This window comes from Zootoca vivipara, chromosome 3 (assembly GCF_965207765.1).
Source record: "Zootoca vivipara chromosome 3, rZooViv2.hap1.1, whole genome shotgun sequence".
Lineage (NCBI taxonomy): Eukaryota > Metazoa > Chordata > Lepidosauria > Squamata > Lacertidae > Zootoca > Zootoca vivipara.
The window spans coordinates 98,935,083-98,957,881 of NC_142586.1; the positions used below are offsets into that span (position 1 = coordinate 98,935,083).

Below are 22,799 nucleotides of genomic sequence, written 5' to 3' on the forward strand. Positions count from 1 at the left end.
ACGCTAAAATCGTGTGACAACAGACCTCTTTAAGCAGGAGCAATAGTTTCTGTTTGTATAATCTCAGAACAAGGTGATTTTGTAATTGGTTACAGGGACCCAGGTGGCGCTGTGGTTAAACCACTGAGCCTAGGGCTTGCTGATCAGAAGGTCGGCGGTTCGAATCCCTGTGACGGGGTGAGCTCCCGTTGCTTGGTCCCAGCTCCTGCCAACCTAGCAGTTCGAAAGCACGTCAAAATGCAAGTAGATAAATAGGAACCGCTACAGCGGGAAGGTAAACGGCGTTTCCATGTGCTGCTCTGGTTTGCCAGAAGTGGCTTTGTCATGCTGGCCACATGACCTGGAAGCTAAACGCCGGCTCCCTCGGCCAATAATGCGAGATGAGCGCGCAACCCCAGAGTCGGTCACGACTGGACCTAATGGTCAGGGGTCCCTTTACCTTTACCTTTAATCTGGTTGTATCAATAATGAATTGTGTAGATAGACTTTTTTCTTCTGGGGTTCTTGTATGTGCCAGGATGGTTAAAAGAAGACAGCTGGGAAGAAGTACATATGTACTCTAAAGCTGTTCTGGGAATGGCCTTTAGAAACAATTATTTCTAGGACTATAGTCAAAGATGATGATAATTTTCACACGTGATATTTAAATTGGCTTGGTTTTAAATCCACTTATAATGTGAACATACATTGGTTGGGCAGTGTATTTTCTGGGGTTTTTTCTGAATTCCTTTCTGTATTAACAGTATTTGTTATCTAACTGTTTAATTGTTTTAGATCTTTGCTAGTTTATGAGACAATATTTTCAGTGGAAGCAGCATGCATCGTCAACATTCAGCTTGTGGACTTGTATATGTCAAAAAAAGCAATGGAAAACATATTTAAATACCGGTAAATAAGCAGAAAAGGCAAGTCCCTGCCTTCAAGAAACCTATGGTCTAAATAATGGACATGAGTACTATTATAAAGAGACTGTCTCAACTTGCCCCCCACCTTTAAAGGAACTCTTCATAATTTCTTTTCCAACTTCTCTTACTTAGCATTTCTATGACCTTTCCCCCCCTGGAGACAGCATGGCATTTGGGAAGAGTGTCTTTGGTATGAAGTATGACAGAAGTGCCATTTATGCATGTTTAAAAAGATATATTTAGCCTTTTGTGGTTTTAGTATCTGTTCAATAAGTTGTTTACTGAAGGATGGTTGTAAAAACAGGAAATGGTGAGGGGTAATTTGGCATTTCTATCCTTATACCTTATCAAAACAAAACAAAACCCAGAACTGGTAAAGGAAAAGTGTTTGGTAAGTGGAGAAGAGAGGGAGGGAGGCTGGAAATATTTGTAATATATTATTGCTAGCTATAGGAGAGTCTTATGACTAAATTTGGAGGAAAATGTTTGCTTAATAATTAGCTTGAGGAGTTGAACTTTGGCATGTTTGCCTCTGCTTTTTGGCAATCCGTTTTGCATCTTTAATGCACATTGTTCAGAAACTTAAATAACTTTGAGACTACTTATGTTGTGTTAGCCATTTCAGTATAGAACCTTTGCTTGCACAACAATAGCTGAAGCAGCATCCTGTGCCTACCTCATTTGACTATTGAAAGACTTGAGATAGCCTGATAACTTTTATAACTTGATAGAAGAGGCCATGGGGCCTTCATTCACCTTTGATTCCCTGCAAAGTCCCTTGCATGATTTAGCAGGGCTTCTATACATAGCCAGTAATCTGGTTGCCTGTAATGAGAATTTCCTTTGAGTAACCAGGCAGAAAAGTTTTATAGAAACCGAGTTTTGTAAAATCATAATAAAAAATCATAAAATCGTAGAGTTGAAAGGGACCCAAGGGTCATCTAGTCCAACTCACTGCTCAAACCAGCAACCATCTAGTTAAAATCCATGGGCACCGACCCATTTGGGAACGATATGAACGAAGACAAAGTTCCTAATCAATTTTTCCCCTCCAAACATCTTATTTAATTGCAGTGTCAGAGCAAACACTGAAGAAGCCATCTACATATTAATAAAAAGATGCTAATTAATAAAAAATGACTACTGTAATGGCCAAAATGATTAATGTCATTATAGTTTATAGTTTATTGCTATATTTGTATAATGCAGTAAATGTTAAATATTTGTTTAATTTAATAATATTGGGGTGAGGAGCAGGCTGTTGTGTGATAATGCTAATACCTTTATCACTTACTCAAATGCAGGACAGGAACAAATAATATCACATTTTCATTAATGCAGACGAAGTGTTTAAAAATATTACCATTTGGTAAATTGGTTGTCTCTTCATTTACTGACATAGGCTATATTAAGGAATAATTCAAATACACAGTAGAGGGGGGCATATTTGTTGTTTTTGGAACTAGATGGCATGCAGAATTTTTGTTGATGCAGCTAATGACAGAAGGAGAAATAGCATCTCTTGACTTTCAGGCCTGCAGAGTTTTAAGCCCAGCTGTTAGAAAGTACAAATTCTTTTAAAGTAAACTTGATCTGAAAATTATTGTTACAGAATAAACATGGAACCCTGTAGTGACGTGTTTGTAGAATCAATTTTGGAGTGCAATGTTATTTTAAAGGATCTTGGCAAAGAGAAGTAACACTGTATTGTGACATTAACTGGAGTGTCTGGTGTTTTCTGCTGGATCAAAACGGCTGGAATTTGATATATAATGATGATTAATATGGCTCATTCTGAGAAATAGAATCATTCCAATGAATTCTCAGTGCTTTTGCTGGGTTAATTGGCAAAAAAGAAAGGAATACATAAATATGTACAGTAGGTACTGGCACAGATCTGAGACTAAGATCCTGACAGAGCAGCTGCATATTGTAAAATGATAGCATTGGCTGTTGGAGGAAATTTGTGCCAATTTCACTCTTTAGCAAAAAGTAAATATTATATTGAACAGCCCCACACAGGACGTCTTCTGGAGATCATGTAATTTAAATACTCTGTTGGAATCTGAGTGGATGAAAAAAGATATCAGTCTTTGGGGTGTAAGGAAATAATGCAGAATGGAAAATGACAGTGCTGTCGGAGAGCACAGTGTAGTATAAAGCAGAAGTTTTCTCAGTAAGAAAGCTTTTATCTTTTCTCTCTTTTTTGGATTTTTGGTTTCACTGGTCTGTGTATCAAAACTGAAGAACTGTAAAACTGCAGGTCTTCTAATTGCCTAAGCTTTTGTATTAATTTGTGATAACCCAATCTATCAGCAAACTTGGTTGACCTTATGAAGACACTGTTTGGGTATGAGTGTGGTCATGCTTGGCAGGAGACAGTACGGTAACTTCTAATGCTGGTAAAAACACCTGATGTATTCCAATGTTCACTTTCTCAGTGGCAGAGGTACAGCCGTACCTTGGAAGTCAAACAGAATCTGTTCTGGAAGTCCGTTCGACTTCCAAAATGTTCGGAAACCAAAGTGGCAGCTCCTGCAGCCAATCGGAAGCCGCGCCAGACATCCGGCTTCCGAAAATCCTTTGAAAATCAGAACACTCGCTTCTGAGTTTCGATCGTTCGGGAGCCGATTTGTTCGGGAGACCAAGACGTTCGAGATCCAAGGTACGACTGTACTTTATCCAAACTGGCAAGAAGAAGCTAAGGGTAGAGGACCTAGTAAAGGTCAGGCGCTGTTGGAACTTCCTCTGGAGAACCTGGGAAGAATGCTAAAACCTTGAAGCTTCAGCACAAACCCTGACACCTGTCCTTAATTGAACATTTCCTGCCAAATTCCTGTGTGCACAATAACTTGTCAAGGAAGCTGTGGAGAAGGGCACAGGGGAAACGAGGTTTTTCATTCCTTCACTCCTTATCTCAAGGGGACAGACTCATGTGGTCAGGCAAAGAGATGGATATAGATAGAGTCTGCTTTGCTTTGCTTTTCGCTTTGATTAATATGAAAGGAATTTGCCTCAGACTTTGTAGAAGCGATGGTACATCCCAGTGCAGCAGAGGAGATATGTAACTATACCAACCATTGTCCTGACATTATATGTTGGCCATTGTGTTTGTCTAGTGGCCAGATTAAGGCCCATACATCTTTGCTTATCAATTCAGAGCCACATCAGCTGTGAACTGCAGCTCCCTTAGAATCCTAGCATACATTTGGAGTTTTGTGTCTTCCTGTGAAATCCATGCTTATAAGCTTTCTTGACTGCCTTCCATGAAAATGCACAATAATGCAATAATGTGATTTGTACTCTAGTTGACGCGGGTGGCGCTGTGGTCTAAACTACTGAGCCTAGGGCTTACTGATCAGAAGGTTGGCGGTTCGAATCCCCGCGACGGGGTGAGCTCCCGTTGTTCTGTCCCAGCTGTTGCCCACCTAGCAGTTTGAAAGCACATCAAAGTGCAAGTAGACAAATAGGTACCGCTCCGGCGGGAAGGTAAATGGCGTTTCCGTGCACTGCTCTCTTTCGCCAGAAGTGGCTTAGTCATGCTGGCTACATGTGTCTGCGGACAAACGCCGGCTCCCTCAGCCTATAGAGCAAGATGAGCGCCGCAACCCCAGAGTTGTCTGCTACTGGACCTAATGGTCAGGGGTACCTTTACCTTTTACTCTAGTTGAAGTGAGGTACAGTGGTACCTCGGGTTACAGACGCTTCAGATTACAGACTCCACTAACCCAGAAATAGTACCTCGGGTTAAGAACTTTGCTTCAGGATGAGAACAGAAATCGTGCGGTGGCGGCAGCGGGAGGCCCCATTAGCTAAAGTGGTACCTCAGGTTAAGAACAGTTTCAGGTTAAGAACGGACCTCCGGAATGAATTAAGTTCTTAACCAGAGGTACCACTGTACCTTGGTTTTCGAACTTCTCCGTTGACAAACGTTTTGGAACTTGAATGCCATAAACCTGGAAGTAAATGCTTCTGTTTTTGAATGCACCTCGGAAGTCAAACCGGAAACACGGCTTCCGTATTGAGTTTTCCGTACCTGTATTAAGATTTCCGTTTTGAGGCTTCTATTTTGAGTTTTCGGTTTTTGAATGTTTCAGAACTCGAATGGCCTTCCAGAATGGATTTAGTTCAAAAACTGAGGCACCACTGTATTTGTAGGGACTAGCTACAATTGCTTTATCTCTTAATTCTTCCCTGTCTTGGCATCTCTTAATCAACTCTTACAATTCAACCCTTAGTAATTTGGCAGGAGCCAATTCTGACAACAGAATAATGTATATCTAAATAATGTATATCTAAATAGAAATTTGCCATGTAAATATTGAAAAAGAGAAAAGTTGAACACAAGATCCTAGACCAGGGGTCAGCAAACTTTTTCAGTAGGGGGCTGGTCCACTGTTCCTCAGACCTTGTGGGGAGCAGGAATGTATTTTTTTTGGGGGGGGGATGAACGAATCCCTATGCCCCACAAATAATCCAGAGATGCATAAAAGCACACAATCTACTCATGTAAAAACACCAGGTAGGCCCCACAAATAACCCAGAGACACATTTTAAATAAAAGGGCACATCCTACTCATGTAAAAACATGCTGATTCCCGGACCGTCCGTGGGCAAGGATTTAGAAGGTGATTGGGCTGGATCCAGCCCCCAGGCCTTAGTTTGCCTACCCATGCCTTAGATTGACCATTGCCTATTAAAGTATTGCAATCTTGCTTACCTAGTTGAGTCACCCAACTGTACTTACTGATATTACCAGGCATATATATATATATATATATATATATATATATATATATATATATATCTTTTTTAGTTTAATGAAAAATTTCCTTTAGTTGGAGAAAATTGATAGCAAATATTTGAAGATCTGATTGAATGGAAGTCATAAACATAGAATAAAATATGAGTTTGTGGGATTACTAGAAACAAAAATGCTTCTAAATAAAGTCTAAAGACTTTCAGCTGAACTCTGTGAAATAGTATAAAGTGTTCTATGGAAGAGACTGCAGGGAAGCAGATTGCCTTTGCTTTTGAACTATTTTTCCTTAAGGCATTAGATATTTATTCACATGTGGCTTTTCTCTGTTCATTGTTGGAACAAAAATAACTCACAGAGAATTGTTTGATTAGTGTCAGATGTAGAGTAGTAATTTCCTGAGTTTAGCTGTATTTTAAAAAATCTGACTCGTTTTTGCGTCTTTGAAGAAGGTTTTACTAAGTATGATATATACTGTATATGTAACCATGGTTCTGAGTTTGGGCATTGGATATCAATCAGCCAAAGGCCTGGTTGAAGAGGAACAGTTTTGCCTGGCGCCTAAAGGTGTATAATGAAGGCACCAGCCAAACCTCTCCACAAATGGGGGCTGCAGAAAAAGCCCGTTCTTGTTTTGCCATGTTCCAGACCTCTTATGGAAGAGGCACACAAAGAAGGGCCTCAGAGGATGATCTCAGGATCTGGGTATATTCCTATGGAGAGAGGCGGTCCTTGATGTATTGTGATCCCAAGCCATTTAAGGCTTTATAGGTCAAAACCAGCACTTTAAATTGGCCCCAGATACTGATTGAGCCAGGATCGGTGTAATATGCTCAAACCAGATTGCCAAGTGAGCTACCTGGCTGCCGAATTCTACACTAGCTGAAGTTTCTGCACTATCTTCAGAGACAGCCCTACATATGACACATTGCAGTAATCGAACCTAGAGTTTACCAGAGCATAGACAACAGTAGTTAGGCTGTCCCTGTCCAGACAGGGGCACAATTGGGCCACCAACAGGAACTAGTGGAAGGCACTCTGCACTGTGGAGGCCACCGGAGCCTCAAGTGGCAGCAAAAGATCCAGACGTAAGTCCAAGCTGTGTACCCACACCTAAAGAGGAGTGTACAGTATCCCCATCAAGAGCAGGCAACCTCCCAGCCATTGAGTCTATGGAGCCACCCACTAACAGTGCTTCCATTTTATAAGGATTGACCTTGAGTTTGCATCCAATCCATTACTAAGATAAGACAATAATCTAGCATATCCACTGCCTCACCTGCAGCTGTAAAAAAGAAATAGAGCTGTGTGGCATCAGCATATTGTTGACAATGTACTCCAAAACTCCAGATAGCCCCACACAAAGGTTTAATGTAGATGTTAAACAGCACAGGGAATAAATTAAACCCTGAAGAACCCCACAATTAAGGTTCCGCAGGGCTGACGAACACTCCCCAAGATACACTCTCTGGAAACCAGAACTACCACAAAGCAGTGCCACCGACTCTTAACTCTGACAGCCACTCCAGATGGACACCATGATTGTTGTCATTGAAAGCCACTGAGAGGTTGAGGAGTATTAACAGGGACACATTTCTCATATGTGTGGTGTAGTGGTTAAGAGCGGTAGACTCGTAATCTAGGGAACCGGGTTCGGGTCTCCGCTCCTCTACATGCAGCTGCTGGGTGACCTGGAGCTAGTCACACTTCTCTGAAGTCTCTCAGCCCCATTCACCTCACAGAGTGTTTGTTGTGGGGGAGGAAGGGAAAAGAGATTGTTAGCCACTTTGAGACTCCTTACGGTAGTGATAAAGCGGGATATCAAATCCAAACTCCTCTTCTTCTCTCTCCCAACACATCATATAGGGTGACCAAAGCCGTTTCTGTGTCAAAACCGGGCCTAAAATGTGATTGAAATGGCTCTAGAAAATCAGTTACCTCCAAGAGCACCTGAATCTGGTCTGAGATCACCTGCTCAAGAACCTTGCCCAAGAAAGGGAGATTAGCAACTGGTCGGTAGTTACTTAGATTATCTGAATCCAGGGAGTGTTTCTTGAGGAGTTGTTTTACCACTGCTTCCTTAAAGCAAGCAAGGACCACCCTGTCTTGCAAGGAGGCATTAATCACTACTGTCCCCTCTCTACTGGTTTTTATCAGCCAAGAGTCCAGAGTGCAAGTATTTGCCCTGACTGATACAAGCACCTTGGCCACATCCTTGAGCATTACTAACTGAAACTCATTCAACACAACAAGACTAGACTGTGTTCTGGACACCCATGAGATCCATCTGATATAACTGTGGAGTTAAGATCCTGGTGGATGCAAGCAATTTTATCCTCAAAATGTTTTGCAAACAAATGACAAAGGGCAGAATTCAAAGTAGACCTGAGGAGATTGCTGCATCAGCACAAGGGTTTCTGCTTGTCTGGTGAAATTATCTCTCTCTCCCTCTGTACAGTACTCTAAGAGTTCTCCTGACCCCCAGGGTCATTTGAGGAGGGAGTGGGAGAAGGAGGGAGGGAGCCCCATTGTGCTATTGGGACTTGTTCTGGCTCCTGCTAGCACAGCTATTAAGTTGAATCCTGCCCAAATGGTAGATCTCCAAACTGAATTAGAGAGGTAAAAATTTACAATAGAGAATGAATATTAGAAGGGGTAATAGTTGCTTTTAATAGTTATTACATTGGGTGGCAGTAGTTAAGGACAGTCTGTAATAAAACACCTGAGCATCCTTCTTAGAGCTTTCACCAATTCCTCTTCCTGGTAGTTTTGTCAGCAAAAAAATACCTGACTTGAAACATTAGCCAGTTTCTACCGTATACTGACAGCTAAAATATCTGTTTTTGAGCATACAGTTAGAGCACCTTGTGCACTGCATGAATTTGAGAGTGTTCAAATAAATTTCCAAGTTACAAGATCAAAGTTTAAATGCTGCCAGAAAGCTGTCCAATACTGTGAACTCATGCAAAAGTACTTAACATACTTTCTTGACACAGTCAACTTTACAAGGAGCTACAATTTGGTATTGGCATTAATTTATTAACTAGCTGAGAACTATTTTCTGAGTGCATGCTCCATTAACAATTCTAGTATGAGGGGAACGGGGACACAAGATCCTATGGCCCACTTTGGCTCATTAAACTGTGGCTAGCATTTGCGAAATATAATGTCTGAATGCTGTTGGATAAACTGGAATAGCTACTCTCCAAACACTTCCCTTAAGACAGGTTCAAATACAAAAGATCAACACTGAGTTTCATGCATGCCATTTGCTTATCAGCTGATATGCTGGCTTTAATGTCATTAACAGCCCGATCATATTTATGTCTATTAAGAAGTAAGCCTCATTGAATTCATTATGACTCCCGTGTAGATATGCATAGAACTACCCTGTTCAGTATAACATACAACACTTGCTTTTTACTTCGGTTCTTTTTGGAGTTACCTTTAGTCTCATTTAGAGATGCGGGTAGTACTGTGGGTTAAACCACTGTGCCGCTTGGGCTTGCCAATCGAAAGGTCGGTGGTTCGAATCCCCGCGACGGTACTGCTCTGGCGGGAAGGTAAATGGCGTTTCTGTGCGCTGCTCTGGTTTTGTCAGAAGCGGCTTAGTCATGCTGGCCACATGACCCAGAAAAACTGTCTGTGGAAGCAGATAAACGCTGGCTCCCTCAGCCTGTAAAGTGAGATGAGCGCCGCAACCTGAGAGTCGTTCGCAACTGGACTTGTCAGGGGTCCCTTTACCTTTATCTTTAGTCTCATTTATAGTTGGTTATGTGATACAAGCTATGAACCAAGAAATATCTTGTTCAAATCTTAGCTTAGGTCAAGGCTAAACTACAGGTGATACTAAATATGCAATTCAGAAGCACATTGGGTTTTTTTTAAAAAAAGTAGGTGCAGAGCCCTCTGATTTTTATCAATACCACAGTGCATAGGGATGGGACGTTTTATCCATCAATCCTGTCGTGACATTGCAATGCTCCCATTAGCTGGGGAGGGGGAGCTTTTACTGACCCTAATTGAAGTTCTTCTCACCCCAAAGTTAAGAGTCGTAGTGCTGTGTGTGGAAGGTGATTTTCTTCAGGATCCCGGCTAGGGAGGGTTAAACCTCCCCTCCCCATGTGCTAGGCTTTATGAGAATCACCTTCCCTGGAGCTGGTATTAAATTTTTTAAAACCTTGATAACCTTCCAAGTGATAGATTTGATCCACAGCCATGAAGTCTCTGGGTGGTCTAAGGTAGGCTGTTAACAATTAGGTCCACCCACCTTCGACTACAATATTGCAATAATATTCGTCTACTTTTATAAGACTGTTGTATGGACCCTCAAGTTAATGTATATGAATCTCTTTGATTCCTTAGAAAAAGTGCTATATATTATGACGAAGAAGAATACTTCCATTGATAGCAACCAAGGGAGCATGCATCTCATTTTTATTATTACTAAAATATCTCTTTACAGATGCAGCAGCTTGAAAAGCAAGTGATTGATGCAGATCGACAAGCAGAAAAAGCTTTTCAGCAGGTATGTTCATAATGCAGAATTATGTACAGTAGCAACAATGTTCTGAATTTAACCTAATGTAAATTTATTTTAAAGGCAAACCCCCCCCCCCCGGTTCTGCCCCCTTCCGGGGCTGAAAACGACTCCTGCATTGGTGGTGACAACAATTGGATGAGTGCAAAATGGTCCCCACCTGTATTTATATTTTAAAATCATATTTTAACCCATCATTCAGTCAAGTTTTAATGGGCAATCAAAATCCATGGCTGGCAGGAGCAGGGCTTAATAGATCAGTATAAGCACCTCCACAGGCCCACCACTCCTGCCTGCCAGAGTGGAAAAATGGGGGGGGGGAGCATTTTTGCTATGCCAGCTCCCAGGTTGACACAATAGGGCCAGTTGAGAATCCAACGAATCCTGTACCAGCCCTATTTCAGGAGTTCCGGCAGGCCAACACTGACTGGCAGCAGCTCTCCAGCGTTTAAGCCACTACTAGCCCTTCTGGGAGATGTTATGGATTGAACCTGGGACCTTATACAAGCTGCGCCACTGAGCTATGGCTCTTCCCATAAACCAGGATTGTTACAGATGAATGCCAGAGATTTTCCACAGTGAAGCCAAGTTGTTTCTATTGGGACTAAAGCACTTTTGTATGTTTTAAAATCTCAGATAGGTGTGTGAAGTTCCCAGAAGCAAATAGAAGAAAGGAGGCTGCTCCTTGTCACCTAGTCACAAGCCATTTTTATGGTTGCTTGCCACAATTTCCCTCCAGTGCTGTTGGCATACATTTGTATTTTACCATAGGAATACACCAGAAAGCTCTGATTGGAAATAGAGCCCTTTGTGTCTACAAATTGCAAAACAACAGATTTGGGATCATCATATGTGATGGTGTGCACAATTTCCTACATGAACATGAAATTTGTATAGAAAATGCATCTAGTGTGAAGAAATCCTAGGTAGAAGTGGAGACAGTTCCATAAACTTATGAGATTACAAATTTGCTATGGACAGAAGCTTTGGGTCTTCAGATTCAATGTCTTAGAAACCCTGACGAGTCTGAATTTAAATAGGAAGATAATATCAACTGTGAGCAGCATGATTCCCTCTTGGTATGCCTGCCTTGTAATGCCTTCATGGCTTAGCCTGAGTGCCTCTGCAAATATGCTAGCAATTTATAGAAAACTGAGCCTTGACTTTTATCTTTAGCAGAGTTGTTAAGCATATTCAGCTTTTCCATCACTTGACCACATGCTCTATTATAAGCTATGCTTATATAAAAGGAGAAGAGGGTGTTTTAGGACTTAAATTTATTTATTGTTCTTTTTTAAAATAGACAAGCTCTGTGCCTGTAAATGTCTTTGTTGACAAATTATTACAAGGTTGGCCCTAAAACTTTTTAACTCAATAAATTGGTAGTTTGCAATCAGCTTCTCCTCTGCATTCTGTCTTTTATAAACATTCATGCCCACACATGGTACAGTATAAAGTAGTCAGGGAAGAGTTCAAAATAGTCTTGAGCAGAACTGGTTAGAGGGGCATGCAAATGTTTTTGCCCAGTGAAACTCGCACCCCTTTCTTTTCTGCAATTTTCCCCATCTCTTTGCAAAAAAGTGAAAAAAAATGTTCACAAAGGGATGGGTGTTAGGGGAAAAAGGGGATGCACTCTCAACAAACTACAGTTCCCATTATTCTTTGGGAAAACTTTAAATGTCTGGTGTGGGTATGATCCTCAATTAAGGCAAAACCTTTCTGAAGCAGTGCTGGCATGAAACAAAGCTACCTGTGCAATTGCCCGAGAATGTTGTCTCTGATGTCTGGATATTGTGAATGCTTTCTCTTCAGTTCCCTTCCTCCAAAACGTAGCAGATTAAGTGGAACAATCCATGTGAATAATTGTGAAAGAAATGCAAATGCTTTTAAAAGTCCAAAATTGCATTAAATCTGAACACCATAAAAGTTCAGCGCAGCACTAATTCAAATGATGTTTTTAACTTTGAGTACGAGACTGCTTTCCTTTATTTCATGGAATTTACTTTTAAGTAATTCCCCACCCCCTATTATTTGAGAAGATCTCACAAATAACGCTTTGATTGAATTATCCATGCAACGGTTACCAGGGCACTGTTAAATATTTAGCCAAAAACATAATACAATTAATATTAGACATGTTACATAAGCAGGACCTTCATAATGTGTATCTATGCTGGGAATCTTATCTGTTGTATCAGTTTGGTCACTCCATCTCAGATGTTGCAAAGATACAAAATATACAAAAGGTCAAAATGATCCATGGATTAGAGCACATTCTGTGCAATATTTGGGACTATTTCAATTTTTAGTTTTAGGGCAATTAAGGGGACACTTGATAGAAGTTTGTGGAATTATTTAAATGTTTTGGAGAAAGTAGAAAGAAATGATTTTCTTCCTCTCTCACAGTACCAGAACTTGTGGTCATCCAGTGAATCCATTCGCAGTAGATTCATGACAGACAAAAGAAATTAGTTTTTCACATAATGCATCATTAACTTATGGAATTTGCTGCCACAGCATGTAGTGATGGCTACTGGATTAGATGACTTTAAAGGGGGATTAGACAGATTCACTGAGAATAGATCACTCGGTGGCTATTAACTAAACTTTTGAAGATGTTTAGATTTTGAAGATGTTTTGAATATTGCTGTAATCGGTTCTATTAATCTCTTCCATTACCTTTTTATGTAGTTTTGTATTGCCTTTAACCTTTTTTTTTGTTAGCTGCATTGGTGGGTTTATCCTGAAAAGTACCATAGCAATAAACAAACAAACTAGGGTAACTAAGTGGAATACCTCTGTTCAGAGGCAGAATGCATGCAGTACTAGCAGAAGACCTTTATGCCCTGCTTGCAGCGTTCTGTGAACAGCACTGTCATGTTTGTGAAAAGTAGGGGGTGGTCATTGTGAGAACAGAGTGCTAGAACAAATTGGCCTGATCCAGCAGACTCATAACCTTACAATCCAGCTGCTCTGATTATTCATGGAAGTTCCTCCACTTTTTGCACTGGTTCTTACAGGATCCTGATTCAAAATTCTGGAATTTATGTTTGATGAAATGGGCCAGGAAGAACCGTGATTCCCTTACTAGGCTGAGTATATTAAACAGAATAAAATAAATAAAATAAAATAGCAGAAGGTGGCTGTACAATTTTACTATAAGGAATCCCTATGAAAACCACTGTGGAAATGCCATTTACAGTAAATAGTAGAAAAGCAAAGTAGATCTAATCTCATTTCACATAGTAAACAAATTTTAGAAATGAAGGTTAACTCATGTGATAACTGAGAGTGTTGAGATTGTCAGCACATCCAATGGTTCACTGTTCCCCAACCAGGGAATCTTAGCAAGGGGCCATCACTTTCTGTGTATACATGCTGGTGTTTTGCAGAGGGAACGTGCATGCAGCTAAAGCAGCTGTTGGATTTCATAGTTGGTTAAGCACAGTGCAATGGCAGATGCTAGTCTCAGCTCACAAATGCCCTGAGCAAGCAGGCAACAATATTGGTGGACTAGACAATTTGACTCAGAAAACAGTTTAACAGATTTCTGTCTTAAAAGTAATCTGCTTTCTATTTTTTCAGGAATAGTTAAAACATTTTCTCTATGAGTTCAAAATAAATTGCATGCTTTAAATAATCCCTGCTAAACTTTTTAATAGTAATTATAAAACACTGGTGTTCATTCACCATTGTATGTACTGGTGATTCAGACTATTCTTTGGAGGTACTGTACTCTACTCACAGAACTGTCCTCCTGATGGAAGAAGTGGAAGGTGATTTCTGCTTATTCCTCCTGCAATCCGTGGTGTCCACCCAAAAAGTTATCCCAGACAGCAAGAGTATCCTCCAGAACTGTGTGGGAAATAGACCTGGGGGCTGCAAAGGAAAGGGGGAATTACCAAAATTACCCTCCTCCCTCCAGCAGCTCAAGGCGGCATACATGGTTCTCTTCTTACTTTTATTTCTGTGGTGTAAACAGTTTTCATATATAGTGCTATGTTCTAACTTTTAGGTGCAAATTATGGAGGAGAAACTAAAAGCTGCTAATGTCCAAACCAGTGAGTCAGAGACAAGACTATATAAGAGATGTCAAGATCTGGAGATACTGGTGCAGGAGAAAGATGACATTATACATAATTTGGAAGAGCAGCTTGCAGAACAGGTTGGAAATTATATGGCTGTCCCTCAGTTACCTACAATTATAATTTGTTGTATAACAGATAAGAACCGAAGTAGGGAAAAGAATCCATACCTTCTAGATTTTCTTCCACTGAAAGGCTTGTTGGAAAAAGTACGGTAATCAGATTCTGTAAAGAAATCTATTCATATCTCAAATTTTGATCAGAAATGTAAATGTGGATTACTATATTGCATGGCATGCATCTGAGAAGGAGCTTTTAAATGGGACCTTTTCTAGTTCTTTGGGCCCTTAAAATTGTGTTTTCAAAAATTGTGTTGGGGACAAACTTTCTGCTTTCTTGAAACACTGTATTATTTTTATTTCTGGAGCAACTGTTCCTTTTTTTGAGGGGCGGGGTGGAATTCTTAGAACTTCATAAAGCAGCTTCACAGAAGATCAGACTTGAGACTGCCAACATATATTTATGTGTTGCCATAATAGCACTGATATCCAATCTAGTCCCAGCACAGCAATATCAGCCATAGTGTTGATGTACTGATGTCTTATTCCTGCCCTATAAAACTTGTACAAGGGCAATTGATGCTTTCTCATTAGCTGGAGGAGAGATTGGGGTCACTTTTGTGGTTGAGGATCGGAATTTTTAGTGGAGGTATTGGTTTTTGTTGTTTCTACAAGAGTGGCTTTTTGTAAGGGGATGAGAGTTGTCGGCTGTTTTCTTAAGCACCAGATATTGCTTTAATTGCATAATGGCAATTGTTGGGTGGACAAAAAAAGTTTCTTGGGGTCAAGAATGCAAGTTGCAAAAGAGCTGGGTCTGTCTCATTTTTTTCAGAATCAAATAAGAATACAAGAGGCAAAAATTATAGAAGAAAAAGCTGCTAAGATAAAAGAATGGGTGACTGTCAAGCTCCATGAGGTGAGTGCTGTGAGAAAAATGTATCAAAGATGAGCTGCAAACACTTGAAATCAATAGAAATGTACCAGTACAAGTAGGAAAAAAATTAAATGCTTGAAAATGTAGCCGGCATTAAATGGTTAGTTTTATTCATTATGACGTTCACTGATCCTCTGCCAACAAAATGGCAACTCAAAACTATGCACAGATGAAAATCTTAGTGGACTAATTCATGTTCCATTAGCACTCAACTGCCATTTCCCAACTTATCTATTCACTAGTAAAAATGAAAAAGTGAGTTATTAGCAGCTTTCCAAATAAGTACAGCAGTTTTACTGATATGTAAAAGTATTTACTAGTCCTTCTGGTCAGTCACACATATATAAGTCATCTGTGGGACATAGGCAGTTTGAAAAGAGGATGTGCTATCCCAGATGCAGTAACTGCTTTTCTCCAAAGCGTCAGAGAATGGGAATTTAAAGATATTTAGGATTCCCCCTTTCTGTGCATTCGAAATAAGAAAGTACATTTGATTTAAGGTGGTTGATGATGAAGAGAATGGGTTGGTTTTAGTGCCTTTTTCTGTCTTAAGATTTTATGGCAGCCATAACATGTAGAATTTTTCTGTCTTGAGATTTTATGGCAGCCATAACATGTAGAATTTTTTAAAATGAAGAAATAGGAACCTAGAAACTGAAATCACAGAATCACAGAATTCTAGAGTTGGAAGGGATCACACGGGCCATCTAGTCTTCAATGCAAGAGTCTTGCCCAACGTGGGGTTCCAACCTACGACCCTGAGATTAAGAGTCTCATGTTCTATCAACTGAGCTATTACTTCACTAAATAAGCATTGAGATCAACAACTGCAATTCTGATAAACTTTTGAATTATATTGTTTTCGGATGTGGCAAAGATATTACCTACTTGAAGCGGTATTTTGAACTATTCATACATATAAGATAGGGGGAAATGGCTTTTCTCTGGGTGCAATGTTTTTCAGTGTTTCTACTCATGAAAAGGAGCTTATGTCTATATGCTTTCAGCTAGAAGTGGAAAATCAGAACCTTCGCATGTTAAATCAAAACCACACTGAAGAGATGAGGATATTGCAGACTAAATTGCAAGGTAGATGTGGAAGATTATCTGAAAACAGCTTTAAGTGTTATGTACTGTGTTTCATTATTAGAACATTTGCCAGCATGCCTTTACATTGAGTATGTAAGTCAGGGGTAGGCAACCTAAGGCCTGTGGGCCGGATGTGGCCCAATCGCCTTCTCAATCCGGCCCGTGGACGGTCTGGGAATCGGCGTGTTTTTACATAACTAGAATGTGTCCTTTTAAAAAAAATGCATCTCTGAATTATTTGTGGGGCCTGCCTGGTGTTTTTACATGAGTAGAATGTGTGCTTTTATTTAAAATGCATCTCTGGGTTATTTGTGGGAATTTGTTCACCCCCCCCCAAAAAAAATAGTCCGGCCCACCACATGGTCTGAGGGACGGTGGACGGGCCCACGGCTGAAAAAGGTTGTAAGTATTTATAACAGGTTGTATTCCATGCCAATGTTTGTGCCCCGGGCACAAGTTGGATGAGGGATGCTTCCCCACCTCTGAGCCTTGGCTACTGTTGCGGGCCCCTTTCTTGAACTTTGCTGCTCACAAAATCAGTCCTTCCACACACCGCTTTTTTCTCCCATTCGAGCCCAGGTCTGCTGCACTGGTACAAGCTACAAGTGGGTTGCCTCGACTCACAGCTAGGCAGTGCCAGGCTGGCTGCAAGCACCCTGTCCATGGCAGGGGATATGGGTGGATGGCCAGACACGTGGTGGTGGCGCCATAGCCCGAGGAGGCGCGCATGCACCACTTCTCTGTGGCTCTGTCTGGCAACAGCAGCAGTACCTCATGGAGGTGCCTTGATGGCTGGGCAACAGCCAGCACCTCCATCCTGCTCACAGCCAGCTTCCTCTGCCCATTGCCCTGAGCTTCAGTAGAGACGCTTCCACTCACTTCAGCACACTAGGGAGCGCAATACCTGCTTTGCCCCGGGTGCTAGCAACCCATGCTACACTATTTGTGAGAATCACCTGGTACATATATTTCTCATGTCCATAATAGGAATATATGAAGTTGGGACCCCTAGCTTCCTTTGCATTATTTATCCTTTGCAATTTTCATTTTTAGGTAGATGCCACAGTGGAATTAGATTACTTGTTTGTGCCATTTTCTAAAACCTAGACTTAAGATTCCTTCAGATGTTGTTTTTCTGCTTATTTTCTAACCATCTGCATAGGAAGTATCTAGAAAATTGCTATATGTACATTTTGTAATGTTGGAATTTTCAGATATGGATGAGTTGCTTGGATGATCATGAGACACGGCCACAATTTTTTATGTGGCTGAGGAATAAATTATTATTATTATTATTATTATTATTATTATTTGGTGGCAATGATTCCTAAATCAGCCTTGAGACACTTCTATGAAAGGAAGTTTCAAATGGCTTAAATATATATAATAGCTGTATCAGTCCTTCCACTTGCATATTCTCTTCTAGTGATAACTGTGAAGGCTCCAGTAGAAAGGACAAATATGTTGCTGATGCTTGAAAGAAAGCTTGTAAATCAGAATTATGTAGTCTTTGTCTCTTCTGATCTGTAGCAATGCTTACAGTCATTATCAGATTGAGGGTTTTGCTGATTTAAAACCAAATAAAAAGATTTTGTAATATACATTTTCAAAACCAGTATAGGAATAAAAGCTGCCTTATACCAAGTCAGAAAACGAAAACAATGAGGATCCCTAGAAGTCAAAGCATAAACAATTACAAGACCTAGAATAATCTATATATCTTTATATAAACTACATCAATGAAGATACAAAAACACAAAACCAAATAATATAAATCTGAAGATAGCACATCAGTAGACAAAAATCTGTTTCAACTGTTTAGTCTTTTTTTTTTTAAATTCAGTCTGTTTTCTCAGTTGTTCATGAAGAGTGTGATAACATTCAACTCATGAAGAGATATCCTGGTTCTTCTTGTTCCTTTCAGGCCAATAAAGGTTATTTTTTCTGTGCAGTTGTTTTTGTCTTGATGAATTGCTTTTTTGCCTTGATGAGAAACAGTTTTTCCCCTACAAGTGCATGTACAGTCTTTGAGTGAAATATTTTATGGTTCATCTTGGCTAAAGAATTCATCAGTGCAAACACAGCTGCTTAGAAAAATGAACCCTTATGGGTCAGAAAAGTACAAGAAGAACCAGGGTATCTTTTCAGGAGTTGAATGTTATCACTCTCTCCAAGGACAATTGAAAAAACAGACTGATTTTTAAAAAAAGAAAAGAAAAAGAAAGAAAGACTGAGTTTACTGATGTGCCATCTTCAGATTTATATTATTTCTTTTTGTGTTTCTGTATCTACACTGATGCAGTTTATTTTATTTCCCACTTCTTCCTTAAATTTTGCTCATTGAGAAACAGAATTGTGCGTGGGTGGGTGGGTGGGTGTATCTATCTATCTATCTATCTATCTATCTATCTATCTATCTATCTATCTATCTATGTCTGTCACTCCCAACTGTTATTCTCTTTTTGTAATTATTAAATACATACAGCGGTACCTCGAGTTACAAACGCTTCAGGTTACAAACTACGCTAACCTGGAAGAGTTACCTCGAGTTGAGAATTTTGCCCCAGGATGAGAACAGAAATCGTGTGCCGGCGGCACAGCGGGAGTAAAAGGCCCCATTAGCGAAAGCATGCAGTTTCGAGTTAAGAACGGACCTCCGGAACAAATAAAGTTCGTAACTAGAGGTCATAGCTGCCAAGTCTCCCGTTTTTTGCGGGAAACCCCCGTACTTTGTTACCGTTTCCCGCTGTTAACCCGAATTGATTATATCCCGTAAATATCCCGTAAAGCTCCTGCCGGCAGCCATGTCCCAGCTCCCGGCTGTCTGCGCATGTCCAGACATGTGCAGAAGCGATTTCTGGTGCCCACACATGCAGACACAGGCAGCCCGGCACCGGAAGTCGATTCTACGCATGTCTGGACATGCGTAGAAGCGACGTCCGGTGCCGCGCCGCCGCTTAGAAGCGACGTCCGGTGCCGTGCAGCCGCTGATCCCGGATTTTTCAAGTTGGAGGGTATGCTAGAGGTACCACTGTATTATGAATTTATTTATTTCCACACTTTAGTCAATAGAAATATCAAAGAAAGAATTTCGGGTAAACATGGGTGCTAATATAAAAATTCTTGGATCTTACAGCATTCAAGATAAATAAGAAATCTTTTAGTGTATAACAACAGAATATATTGAATCTTGGTATTTGAATTATTGCTGCACAGAACTTCAGGGGAAGAAATCTGTTCCTTCAGCACAAAAGCCTGGAGAAGGCCAACGACTGAGCAGTTTGACTTTCGGATGCTTCTTGAACCGAGCAAGAAGTCCTCAGCAAGTTCCTAAGCCTGACGATACAAGCAGCTCCTCATCAAAGCAAGCTGAACTAAGTGAAGGCAATAGCAATCTAGGTATTTGGGGTATAATTTTCAGAATGATCAGTAATTCAATCCTAAACAGATTTACTTGGAAATAATTTACATTGATACCAGTGGAACTTTATTTCTAACTTTATTTCTAGGAGGGCTAGAGACTTAATTATTTTAAAAAGAAGCTTAGAGTCTGGGGACTTTGCTGGGGGCATGGTGCCCACAGATACTGGGTTGGGGACCCTGGTTATCAAACTGCATCATAACAAGCAGGTCTGTTGACCAACTTTGGCCAGAAATACCACCCTTTTAAAAACTACATGCATCTTACAGAACTCATGAGTGAAAACACAATCTAGGTGTTTCCCATGAATTGAAACAGGGATTGGGAAACTCAGGCCTGGAGCCAAATGTAGCCCACCATGCGTCTCTATGTGGCCCTTAGAAGTCTTCCCAGGCCACACATAGCACTGGCCCTGCTTTGTGACTCGAGAGTGTTTTTCCTGGAATGCCACCTGGTCTTGAGAGCGTTAAACTTTTGAAAATCTAATTTAAGTTGAGGAAGAAACTGACGCAGAAATTTATTTTTAATAAACTTCATAATTTTAAGCTTAGTCATCGTGTTCTGCTCATTGTAATATGTCATATAATATTTTACAAGGGTTGCATATTTTAATTTTCTGTCTTGACCAACAGTGTTCGTTTTATCAAAAATTTAAATGTGAACATTAGAACAGTTTCAGTCTTATCTACAAACTAATTAACCTGGGGTCCTTGCATTTGAATAGGAATAGCGTTCTTGTTTTTCAAATGCGTTAACATACTGGTCATAATACCAGCAACTGAGAGCTTAGGATAGGATGAACTCATCTGGCATTTACATTGCAGGGGTGCTACTCTGGATTTGCCAAGTGCAATGATGTTGCTGCAAATGTTTTAGGTTTGAAATGTCACTTAGTTTATGCAGAAGTACTCTGACCTAACTGTTTGTACCTTAGGTTGTAGGTTAAGAATAGTTTCTATTACACTTTCCTTCTGATCCTGTATACTTGGAAGTGAAAGCTGTTGCTTTTAGTTGGTTCTTACTTGAGGAAAGTGTACTTAGGCTGACATACACAGCAGCAGTTCAAGGACTGGATATTTGGGCTGCAGTGCAGAAGAGTCACAGCAGACAACTGGAGAAACTAGTAGAATGGTCAGAGGAGATACGCCTTTTCATTGTTATCATCCCCTCCTTCAGATTGTCTAAAGTAACACTGTATGACATAAAAAAGTAATTAGGCTAGTTGCAAAACCCCAGACAGAGCTTTCTTTGGGTTCACTTTTACACGCTGTGCTCTACATTTTCAGCCTGCAGATGAGAGCCATTTTTGAATGCTCCTCCACATACAAAATTAACTCCATGTACAAAATTTAACCCTAACTCCTCTGGAAATAAGATTCTAGCCTTGCCCTTCTCCATTTTTTTCTATACTAGTTTTCTATTTGCAGGAAGTTGTCATTTTGACAAAGCTAGTGGAGTATTAAAACCAACGTCTCAGTCTACAGGGATTTGGTCCACTTATTTGTAGATCTGACCATATCTTCTTAGAATGAAGCTGCCGATGTTTCACATAATATTGTATACTACTTGCATATTGTATTTTTCTGTGTAAAGACTAGGGTTTTTTTTAACCAAAAAATTAGGTTTGAAATTGGGGCTTGTCTTATACATGGGTAATGCTGAGGGGTGTTTTCTTAATTTGGAGTCCCTCAAAATAGGGGGCATCTTATACATGGCGGCGTCTTATACATGGAACTATACGGTAAGCTGTATATCACAATTATCTTGATTGAAAACAAAGGTGCATTTCAACTGATGAACTTAATGGTTATAAATTACAGCCTGCTGCCTTCACTAAAAGTAGTTTTTCCAAACATATTGCTGTTACTGTTTTTCCAGAGAAAGAAGTCCAGGAAACATCTCTTCTTGGCCAAATGTATGGGAGTAATAGAGTTCTGAAACCTCTACAACATAGCTCTTGTATGCCAGAACAAAGGCAAGCAGTAAAGTCAAAAGACCTAGATAGTAATGTATCAAAGAACTCCTGCATTACAGTAAGTGACTGGAGCTCTGATGAGGAGGAAGGAGGAAAAGGAAGATCAAAATCTAGGTGCGTATCCACTGTTTCAAGTCACACATCTGAAGAAGGCACAGGCTATAGCAGAATTGGAAGTGAAATGTATTTGACAGCATCAGATGACAGCAGTTCTTTTTTGGAAGAAGAGAGCTTCCAAGCTCAGGGAAACATATGCAAAAAACTATATTCTTGGCAACAAGGGTCTCCATGGAAAAACCAGAACCATCTAGTTGGAAAGAGCAACTTGGAATCCTTCAGTGAAAAGAAGGATCATGATAGCTTTTCAGATGAACTGAATAAGAGGTTTCAGTCCCACAGGCTAGATTATTCATCCTCTTCCAGTGAGGCAAATACTCCAAGTCCAATTCTAACGCCAGCTCTAGCTCCTAAGCATCCAGCACTGATGCTGGCAGCAGGCGCTGTGTCTGGCAGACAACTTGATTCTCCATCTAATCTGCCGCCTCCAAAACTGAGGACTCCTAGCATCTTTACTTTCAGTGCAGCATTGGCAAAAAAACATTTCAGCCAGCCTCCTCTATGTTCGGACAAAATGTTTGGCAGAAACAGAAATGCTATAAGCATGATACGTCCTTTTAAGCCTCAGGAGACAGACATAGATCAAGTGGATGGGGAAAGTACAGAAGTTTTGGAGAAGATGGAGATTAGTTGCAATGAGGAATTGTTTACCTATGACTCCTGCGAGACTCATTGTGTAGAAGCCTTGGACTCTAATGATGCAAGGAAAACTACAAGCAGCAAGCCACCTACTCCTCCACTGCATCGATTCCCCTCTTGGGTAAATGAAATCATAATCCAGTTTGTTACATTCCCACTTTTTTGGGGGGAAATTATCCTCTAAATGTTGCTATCAACATAAAAGTGGGCATATGTTGCTTCATTGAAAGCACATGTCATCTCTCATCAGAATTGACCACATATGAAATAGTTACA

General features: G+C 40.3%; 1 protein-coding gene across 1 annotated transcript in view; it reads left to right on the plus strand.

Annotated features, from left to right (window-relative positions):
- The window catches only part of PLEKHH2 (pleckstrin homology, MyTH4 and FERM domain containing H2), a 61,188-nt gene that overhangs the window by 10,243 nt on the left and 28,146 nt on the right, over positions 1 to 22,799 (plus strand). The window contains exons 3-8 of the mRNA XM_035111207.3: positions 10,130 to 10,192; positions 14,220 to 14,369; positions 15,181 to 15,264; positions 16,290 to 16,371; positions 19,588 to 19,770; positions 21,671 to 22,644. Coding sequence (XP_034967098.1) covers positions 10,130 to 10,192; positions 14,220 to 14,369; positions 15,181 to 15,264; positions 16,290 to 16,371; positions 19,588 to 19,770; positions 21,671 to 22,644 — 1,536 coding nt within the window. The remainder of the gene's footprint in view (positions 1 to 10,129; positions 10,193 to 14,219; positions 14,370 to 15,180; positions 15,265 to 16,289; positions 16,372 to 19,587; positions 19,771 to 21,670; positions 22,645 to 22,799) is intronic.